Source organism: Hipposideros armiger, unplaced genomic scaffold, assembly GCF_001890085.2.
Source record: "Hipposideros armiger isolate ML-2016 unplaced genomic scaffold, ASM189008v1 scaffold_255, whole genome shotgun sequence".
Classification (NCBI taxonomy): domain Eukaryota; kingdom Metazoa; phylum Chordata; class Mammalia; order Chiroptera; family Hipposideridae; genus Hipposideros; species Hipposideros armiger.
Window position 1 is genome coordinate 170,257 of NW_017731605.1, and position 12,228 is coordinate 182,484.

A 12,228-nucleotide genomic window follows, 5' to 3' on the forward strand; every position below is an offset into this window, starting at 1 on the left:
CTATTGGACTAAGGACCTCAGTTCCATACTGGGTTTTGAACAGAAGCATCCCTCAGTTCCTTGCCACATACACCCCTCCACAGGGCAATTCACAACATGGCAGCTGGGTTCCACCACAGTGAGCAAGTGAGAAAGGGAGGAAATGGAGGATGAGTGAGATGTAAGTCACCATCTCTTTGTAATCTAATCGCGGAAGTGACATCCCATCACTTGGATATCCCATCCCTTAGAAGCCAGTTCTGCCCATGCCCAGGGGGAGAGGATTATACAAGGTCATGAACACCAAAAGGTGGAGGCCATTTTAGAGGCTGCTTACTACAGTTCCCATAAGCATCTCAATCTCAGCAATCCAAACCTCAGCTATCATCCCCTCGAACTTAGTGCTTCATATTTCCTAAGAAAACAGCCGTGCCACTTTGTTGGTGAAATCCAGAAATGGAGGTGCTATCTTTAATCTCTCCATATTCAATACCTCCTTCTCTCCTTCCGTTGCTCCCTAATACTATCCAAATAATCATCACATTGTATCAACTCTACTACTAAAGTTTCTCTGGAATCTGCCGTATTATTTCCATTTGTTCCCAACCCTGCCTGGTAAAAATGACTAGCGTCTTCCATATGGACTACTTCCATTGATTCTTATGTGGTCTCCCTGCTTTCGGTCTTTATTTCATCCAATCCACAGACCACGCTGTAGTCTGAGAAATCTTTGAAAAATAAATATGAAAAAAAAGGGAAATCTGAATGTGGCACTTCTACTTAGATCCTGTATTAATAAGAACCATTTCTCAGTGGGCAAACTAAGACAGCATACAGCTGGACTTGGACAAAAGGTTCTAAGGGCGGTAATATTTACTCTTAATGCACAGAGGCTTTTGCTATACAGAAAAAAAAGATGACCACCGGCAACCTGGCCTCATTTCCTAACAGTCACCCAGAGAAAAAAGCTACCACTATCTCTAGTTAGAGAAGTCCAAAGAATGGATTTATACTGGCTACATTTGAATCACATATTCATCACTATGTCCAGGAGGATAGAGACTATGATTCTGTCGGTGTCATATGAGTAACTCTGTGGTTGGATAAATGTAATCCGTTACTAGAAAGACATACACAACAATAATCTAGAGAATGACAATAACCACATCAAAACTCTTCAAGGACTCATAGTCCCTTAAAGGTATTCCATGATCTGGTCCATTTCTAGCTTCATCTTGTCCCATTTTTCCATTGCTTCAGCAATCCTGAATGCCTTCCTGTCAGTAAAACATAGTTGTCTTTTTCTGCTTGGTCTTCCCACATGCTATTTCCTTTGTCTACAATACTTTTCTCTTTTTCCCCTTCCACTTTTTCACCTGGTTATCTTTCATCTCTCAGATGTTTACTTAAACATTACTTCCTCAGGGGAACCTCCCTAACATGTAGAGGTCCCATGATGCCCCATACTCTGTCCATTATATATAATACTAATTAGGTCTTGTTAGGGGTATTTATTTGATCATCTAATATTCTGCTACATTCTCCGAGGACAAGAATGGAGTCTCTTTTCTCATTATGAAACTCTGGGGCCCAGCACTACATTTGGCAGATATACATGTTCAACAAAAATGTCTTGAAATAATAAATGAATATGCTGGAAGAACCATAGACAAATTGAAGGGAAAAGAGAAAACAAAGGGGTAATAAATAATAATAGCTACCATTTATTAAGTACTTGCTGTGAACCAGACAATGTGTGAGACACTTAACATGTATTATTACCTCATTCGACTGTCACATGAACCCCATGAAGCAAGTGCTATTGTAATACCTATTTTACTGTTACAGAAACTAAAACTTAGAGAAGTTAACTGTCCCCCATGTTATTTATCTGGGTTCCACATTCATGATAATGATAACTAATTAATATGTAAATATTTATTGAATAAACTGCATGATACAATACGAAGAGCAGAGGCTTTGGAACTAGAAAAATTTAAATGTGTAAATATGGGCTCTATCACTTTCCAGCTGGGTACCTTCAGCAAGCTATGAAAGCTCTGAATTATAGATCCCACATATATAGAAAGGGGATTAAATACTGCCCTTAACATTAGATAATGTACATAAAATAAATAGTACAAACTATGTATTACTTAAATGTTACTTCCTTCCTAGCCCCTCCACTGTATATCATGTAGTAGAAATAGATTTACCATCTAGATTCTCAAAGATCTTACTGTCCAGTTGGTGTGAGAAGACAATTAAATATACTTGAAATTAAAGAGAATATAAGGCTAAACAGTAAATACTGTACAATGCTCTGTGTTAGAGATGATAAATTCAGAAGAAGGAAAAAATCAATGATGACTGGAGTGGATCAGAGACGGCTTCATGAAGGAGAAATGTGTGGAGATCTTGGAGGATAAGTAAACATGGAGAGTGGCAGAAAGAAAGGTGTTGTCTCCTGTCTCCACCTACAAGAGCAGATGCATATATTAGTGAAACCATTAAGCTGCCCCTTTAATTAAAGAGGATGGATAAAGATTATTGAAGACTTTGACAGGCAGACAGTGAAGCTGAGATTTGTAGGGAATATGGAGGTAATAATACTTGTAGTTTAGGGTCAGGGAAAGGACAGAATGAAGAATGATAATGAATCTTATCTTTTTCATGAGAATATCATGAAGGATTCATTTTTCTTTTCCCAAGATGAAACGTATTACCTCTCTAAAATGTTATTTAAAGATATTTTTCATTTATAGAAAAGTGCACTAAAGCAAAAAAAAAACAAAAACAGGCCTGTTATCTCACTACATGCTGTAAGGTAAAACCCAAGGCCTCTAATTATGGCTCATATAACTTTTTGTATTACTAAACAATATCATATTTACATACTGGACAAAACCGGTTAACCTTGGCTTACTTATAATTCATATCAAATATCATTTCTAGAAGAATATTTTGTGACTTATTTTAATAATAAACAAGTGCCATTATAAACTTTACCCTATGTAAAAGGTCATAGCACTTTCAAGGAAACACAATGAATAACTCCATACAAAGTTGCAAATTATAATTTCAGAACCATGCAAACAAACTGTCTCATTCTTCCAATGTATCTTTAAAAATGCCCACTCTAGGTATTTTTATATCCTTACCCTTTTACAGCTCATTACAAAGGAACTATCAATCAGTTCTATAGCATTCTTAAAATATTTTAAATGAGTCAATGTGGTTTCTGATTATACCCCAGTCTTCTCCCTTTACTCCCTTTATTTTAGGCTCTAAAACTTGGGCATTATTTTCTAACCATATGCTTCATGCCACACTGGGGATTACATAACTTTTGTTTTGATCAAAATGGTACACTTTTGGTTTAAGCTACATCAGGCTTTTCTTAAATTTACAATTCTAAAAAAATTTACTTACAAAACAGGTGGGTCCTATTAAATAGAAAAATACTTTAAAAAATGATAAGCTTCGTTCTATTGCCTTTTTAAAAAAGTATATTTTATTGGGGAATTGGGGGAGGGGAACAGCGTTGGGGAATCAGGGAAGGGGAACAGAGAAGTTGCTGTCCTTTTGTTCTTCAGTTTAGTTGTGGAGGATGTCGCTTCACTGGTCCATGTTGATATAATCAATGCGCTCTTCCCAGGTGAGGCAGATCGGTCGCCGGCCACTGGATGGCCATTCACGGCGGCTCTTGGAAGCTCTTGACAGTTCATGCTGGCTGCCAGCCATTCACCGTAGATTATGGTAGCCCACTGCAGCTTCACTACAGCCTACGCCATCGCCGGTTACTGATGGCAGCCCAGCTCCAGGTCAAGCTGTTGTTCACCATCTTAGCTGTAGAGGGTGCAGGGTCACTTGCCCTCATGTGGGATCTGAACCTGGGTGCTGCTGCTCAGAGCTGGCATCCCAAGCCAACTCTTAACCAAAGTGCCACTCAGCCAGCCCGCTTTCTTTTTCTTTTCTTTAACACTTTGCATTTGATAAGATTTATCAATAAAAGTGAATTATTTCCTTCCATAACTGAGACAAAATACAGACAGTGTTACACTTTAGAAATACACTGTGTATTCTTGTAACGAGTGTCTCAATTTCCAAAATGCACAGTAAACATGCTCATGAAATTTGAGAGGTTAAAAAAATAGGATCCTTCTGAATTCAAAGCCTAGGACTTGGAAAATTTGGGATAATCAATCTTTGGTCACCAGGGCACTTTTGTCCTTTTTAATTTTCATAAACCACTAGGATTATTAAATATAACTAAAACTTGGCAGGAGTGTTACTGCTATTCTGAATATTTAAAAGTTTTTCAGAGATGTAGACAGGTCAATTTAAAGTAGGTAAAATCTCTCAAAGAATTCCAGTATTATTTAAACAACAACAACAAAAGTGGCAAAACAGTGTAGATGCTTGGGGCTTAGAGCCTCTTAAAGGCTGCCAAATATTTGGGTGCAAATATTAGGACAATCATATTTAACAGTTGGAAGCGACTAGTGGTTTAGCCTTTTTAACGGTTTCCTCACCAGCAAGGATTTAATTTTAGATTCACTTACTCTATATTTCAGGGACAAGCATGATCAATTTTTAGTTTTTATTATAATTATGATTAAACAACAGCACCCCACGTGAAGACACGTAATTTTTCCTTGCGTTATGTGAATTCCTGAGGAAGTGGGCGATGTGCATTCAGGTAGGCTGTTAGAGGTTGAAAGAAATCTTCTCTTTCCTTATTGTTAGAGACAGTATTATCTCTTCTAGAGGCAAGGCTGCTAAAACGCACACACATTTTGCGCCTGTGGCTATCGTTAAACAAAGGCAGTTGCACAACAGAAACCTATTATGTAAATCTACCAACTCCACCACTTCCAGCCCAAATTTCAGAAACATCATCATTCTCAATAAAAGGAACGAAACAATTTTCACAAGTGGGAGACTCTCCTTTCTCCGTACACCAAGTGGTGGGCTGGGACAGCGGGGGCCTGACATTGGGCAGGGGTCGGTGGTCAAAAAGTTGCTCGCTTACCGCTGTGGATCCTTTCTTCACTGCTTCCTGGGCATATTCCACTTGGAAGAGGTGTCCATCTGGGGAGAACACAGTGATTGCCCGGTCATACCGAGACTCCATAGCTCAAGGCTACGGCTAGTTCCACTCTGTGCCGAACAAACTGCAGAGGTAGGTCGAGGAACCGCTCCTGTGGCCACGTGCTACCCGGAAGTGCTTGGCCAGGCTACTCAAGATGCAGACCGGAAGTGGCCGTGCACCCTCTTCCACAAGCTGCTTGGAAATCCGTGAGCCCTTGGCTCCAACAGCTTCTAAGTCCTCATGCCCACCCACCTGTGTGAGGCTGTGCCTGCAGTTTGGCAGAATTCCTCCGCTACTTTTGGTGCCTGGCCCATACATATGTTTCAGTTTTCTCACCACAGTATGTAAATTATTAAGCAGTAAATTATTAATTTTATTAAATCTTGACTCTTGAGTACCTATCTTTATAATATTAAGAATGATACGGGGCCGGCCGAGTGGCGCGATGGTTAAGAACTCGCTTGGGATGCCAGAGGGCCCCGGTTCGGATCCCACATATGAGGGCCAGTGACACTGCCCTCCACAGCTAAGATGCTGAACAACAGCTCAACCTGGAGCTGGGCTGCCATGAGTCGCCGGCGACGGCGAAGGCTGCACTCCCTGTGGCAGTGGGTTGCCATGGGCTACCGTATGTAGCCAGCAGCCAGCGTGAGCGGCCAGCAGCCGCAGTGAGCGGCCGTCCAGAAGCCGGCGACTGATCTGCCTCACCAGAGAAGAGCGCAATGATGGTGCCAACTTGGGCCAGTGAAGCAACATCCTCCACAACTAGATTGAAGAACAAAACGACAGCAACTTGTCTGTTCCCCTTCCCCCAATTCCCCAGCACTGTTCCCATCCCCCCAATTCCCCAATAAAAACCTTTAAAAAAAAAAAAAAAAAAAAGAATGATAAAATGGGAAGTACACATAAGGCATATTTGTTGTATGTTTCAATAATTGTTTTACAATAATTGTAAAGTTTCTAAGACCAAAAGTTGGGAAGTACTGGAACAGAGCATGGCTATTGTCCCTAGATGATTAACTGCCTGCCTGTAGAGTAAGATAATATCATTCAGAAACTCAAGTAATTGTTGCAGTTTTTCATGTGCAGTATCCTGTGTGCAGTTAAAATGATCTATGCACACAAAAGAAATGGTGTGGCCAAAGAACAAGAGAAACAATAGCATTAGAAACAGACTAAATAAGATCCAGATAAAGGAGTTAGCAGATGCAGATTTTCAGAACAAATAAGATAATTATATTCAAGGGATTAAGTACAAGATTAAGATTTTCAGCAGGGACTAGAACTATCAATAAAGTACCTATTGGAAATGGTAAAAATATACACTACATTAATCGAGATTGTGAGCTCAATACATGGATTAAGTCCGTTACCAGATTAGACATAGTTGAGAGAAGTGGAGAACTAGAAGATAGTTTAAAAGCATGTATAGTTATATGATCTCCATATCAAAGCAGAAACACTTGGACCAGGGTTATCATCACTTGAGAATCCTATGAAACATTTGAGAAAGAAAGAACACCAATCTTACATAGTCATCATAAAAATAGAAAGACTGCTTTCATACTTTTGTGAAGCCGCATAAACTTAGTAACAAAATCTAAGGAAAATTACAGGCCAGTTTCACTCATGAACATGTATGCCAAAATCCTAAACAAAATATTAATAAATAGAAACAAGCAGTATACAAAAAGATACACATGACATTTGCATCACACCAAGTTAAATTTATTCTAGGAAGCAATCAGTGTAACTCACCAGATTAACAGAATAAAGCAGCAATTGTCAAATTACTTTCCTGTGATCAAATCTAGCCCCTGCTGAGCCTGTTTTTTAAATAAACTTCTATTGGACCATAGCTATGCCCATTCATTTCTATATTGTTAATCACTGCTTTCCTGCTAAAATGGCAGAGTAGCATAATTACGATAGACCCTGGATGGCCTGAAAAACCTAAAATATTTACTATCTGGCCCTTTATTTGTATAACTTTGTTGATTCATGAAATGGAAAAAATTTACCTTAACAAATGCATAAAAGCATTTAATAAAATTCACAATCTCATACAATTGTATTGATTCATAACCTAATAATAGAAAGAAATTTCTATAATCTGTTAAGGGGCTCTACAAGAAATCTCCAGAATACATCATACTTGGTTAAATGTTTAACCTTTTTTCATTTGAGATCAGCAACAGATGTGAGAATGCCTGCTATCATCACTTCTATTCAACTTTGTACTGGAGATCCTTCTAAGCTGTATAAGACAGAAAAAAAAGAAAAACTTTAAGTATTGGAAAGGAAAAAATGAAAAGCATATTATTTTTTAGATAAATCTAATTATGTATGTAATAAACAGTTCAAAATAAATTACAGATAAATTACTAGAATTGGTGAATTTAGGAAGGCTGATGGACACAAGATTGATATAAAACAAATCAATATATTTCTATAAACCAAAACCAAATAATTAGAAAATGAAATAAAAAAGATATTGTGTATGAGTATGATAGTGTATTTCCAGGGAAGACATATAGGCCTCTACATAGAAATACCTAAAATATTGTTGGAAGAACCTAAAGAAGATCTAAGTAAGGGAAGGTATATATCAGATGCATGAATCAGACAACTCAAATTGATCTAAAAATATTTAATTCAATACCAAAAAGAATTCCAACACTTTTTCCTTAGGAATTACTTTAATATTTAAATTTTGTACAGTCTGATGAGTTTTTACAAATGTAAACACCCATATAACCATGACCACAATATCATCCCCCAGAGTTCCGTTATACTTGTTTGTAGTCAGCATCCTCCATCCCAAGTCAACCATTGACTTACTTTCTGTCATTATAAATTCATTTTGCTTTATCTAGATTTTTATAGAAATGGAATCAACAGTATGTACTCTTTTGTGTCTGACTCCTTTTATGCAACCTACTGTTTTTTTGAGATTCATCCATTTGTTGCACAATTAATAGTTGGGTCGTTTTCATTTCTGAGCAGTATTGTATTATATGAACGTATCATAATTTATTTATTCACCTGTGTTGAATATTTCAGTTGTTTCCAACCATACAATATTTTTATCAAGGGTGCTATCAATGTTCAAGCCTTTGTGTGGCAAAACTTTTTCATTTCTTTGGGGTAAAGGTTAAATACTCAAAAGCACAATCGCTGGGTCATATAAGTATATGTTTAACTTTATAATAATCACTAGTTGTTTTCCAGAGTGGTTTTATCATTTTGCATTCCCACTAGCAATGTATGAATGTTCCAGTTCCACATACTGTCCAAAACTTGATGATGTCACTCTTTTTAATTTTAACAGTTTTAGTGGGTGTGTAGTGGTTTATTGATGTGGCTTTAATTTGCGTTTCTATGATGATTAATGACAGAGGGTAACTTTTCATGTATTTATTGGCCGCTGATATATAATCATTGTGAAGTACTTTTAAATGTTTTGTCCATTTTTGTTAATAGGATTGTTTGTTTTATTGAGTTGTTAGCGTTCTTTATACATTGTGGATATAAGTTTTTTGTTTTCATGTTTCATAAGTTCATATGTTTTCTCCTAAACTATGTTTTCACTTTTCATTTTTTTATAATATCTTTGAAGAGCAGAGTTTTTAATTTTAATGAAATTCAATTTATCAATTTTTCTTTTATGCTTCTTGCTTTTTCTGTCATATGTAAGAAACATTTGCTTAACTCAAGGTCATGAAGATTTTCTCTTGTTAGTTTTTTTGCAGAAGTTTTCCTTTTTACATTTAGATATATAATCTATTTTAAGTTAACTTTGGTGTATATGTGAGGAAAAGGTCAAAGTTCATTTTAAAAAACATGGATATCTATCTGTTCAAAAACAATCCTTTCTCCATTGAATTACCTTGGCACCTGTGTTAGTTTCCTATGGCTTCCGCAGTACATTACCACAATCTTGGTGGCTTAAAATAACAAATTTATTTTCTTACAATTCTGGAGGCCAATACAGGACTGCACTATAATATAATGCTATTATTTTTCTTTTAAGAAAATGTATAATAAATGTGATTGTTAGGTTAGCTTAATATATATTAAGACAGTAGTTTGTAACACATTGAGTAAATTATCAGTATTTTAGTGCACATTGCCTAATTCAGCCATAAATGTTAGATGGGAAAAAACACTGTATTAGTGTCCTATTTCTGCTCTAACAAGTTATCACAAATTTAGCAGCTTAAAACAACACAAATTTGGGCTGGCTGAGTGGCTCAGTTGGTTAAGAGCTCACTCAAGAGTGCGAGCTCTGAGCAACAGGGCCGCCTGTTCGATTCCCAGCTCTAGCTGAGCTGCTGGTGAGCTACCAACAGGTGGCAGGATGGCTCAGCTAAAACAAACAAACAAACAAACAAACAAACAACCCCACAAATTTATTATCTTACAGTTCTGGAGGTAGGATGTCCAAAATGGACCTCACTGTGTTATAATTAAGGTTTTAGCAGGTTGGTGTTCCTTCTGGAGGTTCTAGGGAGAATCTATTCCTTGTCTTTTCCAGCTTCTAGAAGCCACCCACATTCCTTGGTTTATGACCCCCTTCCATCTTCAAAGTCAGCAAGAGCCAGTCAAGTCTTTCTCAAGATGCCATCTCTCTGATTATGACCCTTCAACTCACTATTTCTTACTTATGGATATTTGTGATGACTTTGAGCTCACTCATATAATTCTGGTTAATCTCCATATTTTAAAGTCAGCCAAGTAACAACCTTAATTCTATTTGGAACCTTAATTCCACTTAGCCATGTAACCTATCATATTCACAGGTTCTGTGGATTGGGAAGTGGTCATCTTTGTCAGGATGAAATCATTCTGCCTACTGTACCCATTCATAGGAAAATTAGTTAACAATTTATAGGGAAATTAGTATATTATACTCCTCTCTGTAAATTGTGAAGCAGTTTGGGAACAGTTAGTATATTCTTTTACTAAAGGTAGAGTAACTACACATCATGCATAATGTCAGACAACATACTAAATTGCAAAACGATCACTTGATCTCTAAATTATACCCAGAAAATTTCCCAAGGCTAGACTGCACTATCAAGTACTTTTGAACATTTCTACTCTTAAAGTATATATTTTTCTCCTTATTAGATTGAGAACAAATCTTATCCTTGTTTAGCAATTTATAATATCCCATGTATTTTTTTACATATTTTACATGTTAAAAATTTGGGACAATCTTTAAGACTAATGTAAGATAATCACTTAGCACAGTGGCTGTATATAATAAATGCTAAATAAATAATTAAATACCTTATTATTTGTAATTGCCTTAGATAGGGCAGTGGTTTTTCAGCAAGGCAAATGAAATACAGAAATGACCTGTCCAGTGGCATGCCATAGGTGGAAGAACTGGAAACTCCAAATCTGTGCATTTCTCACAGTGAGTTAAGGTTGCATAGAGCTTCACATAGAAACTTTTTTTTTCTTTTTTTTAAAGCAATACCTTCCTATAACGTTAAACCCCAAAATACAATTGATTCAACTCCTCCTTAATTCAGTCTATGTTTGATACTGTAAGAAGAGGTGAAAATGCAATTAATAGGCTTTTGTTATGATGTACTTTGAATGAAATCTTCCGGAGTATTGAAAAAGTTTTATGGAGAATTAGGAAAGGTGATTTTTCTTGACTGGAATAATGAAAAAAGAATATATATATATATTTCTTCTTATAGTCTTGAAATCTGAAAGCCACAACTCAAAATGACTCATCAAATGCCATGGAAAGGGTGAGCAGAAATAATTTGAATTAACTGAGGAGTTTTGCTCTGAGCCCATTTATGAGCAGACCGGTTTGGTCAGTGCCTTTCCAATGTATTCTTAGAATTTATGGCAGCACAGGGGCTTAAAATATCAGCAAATTTAATAGGACATGTGCTCTATTAATTATAAAACAATAAATATTAAAGAAATGTTTGTATAATGGTAATCTCAATTGTATGCACATACATGATATGTTTTTTGTGGATTAAGATAATTTTTAATGCCATGATTATATAGTTTCACTAAATGTTGAGCATATTCCTGGAGCACTTCATCAGTTTTGAGAAATGCATATAAGGAATACAAACAAGTTCATGTAAAACAAATTAAAAATTGAAACATTGAAACATGGATAATTACTTTTTTGAGTTAAATGTATGTATATTTATTAGTATGAATAATCAAGAATTGTTCATACAGATATTTTATTTAGTCTGAGCTACTGTATATGTTCTTCTATTAGGATTATTCTTAAAAATCTTCACCTCTTCCTTATGTGACTTCAATTCCTCCTTCAGATGTCTCAATCCAGAGCAGCCTAAATAATGGGACTGATTTTTCTGGTTAGAGAGATGGTTGCCTGGGTAGCTCTTTTTTAAGTTCCCAGAGTAATTTCTCAGATTTGAGCCAACTTCCCATCTTCATTCTCCATTTTCTTCTTAACTAAATGCTGGGAACTCTTTATTTTCCTTTTCCTCCCAACTCTGCTACCACTCAATCTGTACCTTGGGATTCCTTTCTCTTCAAAACTAATGAAGTGAGGCAGGATTTACTAGGTGCCCTTAATTATCTTTCCCTTAACTCAAGGCTTTTACAAAGACTCCCAAATTTTAAGAAAGTTCCTCTAGCCTGCAATCTTCCCTCTCATTCTCTGAATTTTCTACTTTTCCAAGTTAAACTTTGTTTACCAAGGAAGCATGAGAGTAAGGTAGGGTCCCTTTAGAGTGTATTCTCTTGGGGAGATGATTTGTATTTCTGGCTGGACCTTTATTCCAATGCTTCCCGACCGATTTCATGTGACAGATACATCGAAAACACATGGTATCACAGAAAAGGTTGGTTATCCATGCCTAGAGACTAGACTATCAGTGCCCTAGGTTCTACCCAGCTACTGTGAAGGAATAAGCATCTTGGGCTGACCTGTGACCCATTTTTAGTTGATACCCTTTCCTGCAGTTGGGGAGCTGTAATTTAAACAAAGAGGCTATCTCCTGGGTACCTCCTTGGAATAGAAGCTCCCTTAGAACTTTTTAATTTTTTTTTTTTTAAGATTTTTATTGGGAAATTGGGGGATGGGAACAGTGCTAGGGAATTGGGGGAAAGGGAAGAGACAAGTTGCTGTCCTTTTG

General features: G+C 36.6%; 1 protein-coding gene across 1 annotated transcript in view; it reads right to left on the bottom strand.

Annotated features, from left to right (window-relative positions):
* Nucleotides 1–5,116, bottom strand: part of PSMA8 (proteasome 20S subunit alpha 8) — a 38,605-nt gene extending 33,489 nt beyond the window's left edge. Inside the window, exon 1 of the mRNA XM_019656150.1 lies at nt 5,015–5,116. Coding sequence (XP_019511695.1) covers nt 5,015–5,116 — 102 coding nt within the window. The remainder of the gene's footprint in view (nt 1–5,014) is intronic.
* Nucleotides 5,117–12,228: the final 7,112 nt, after the last annotated feature.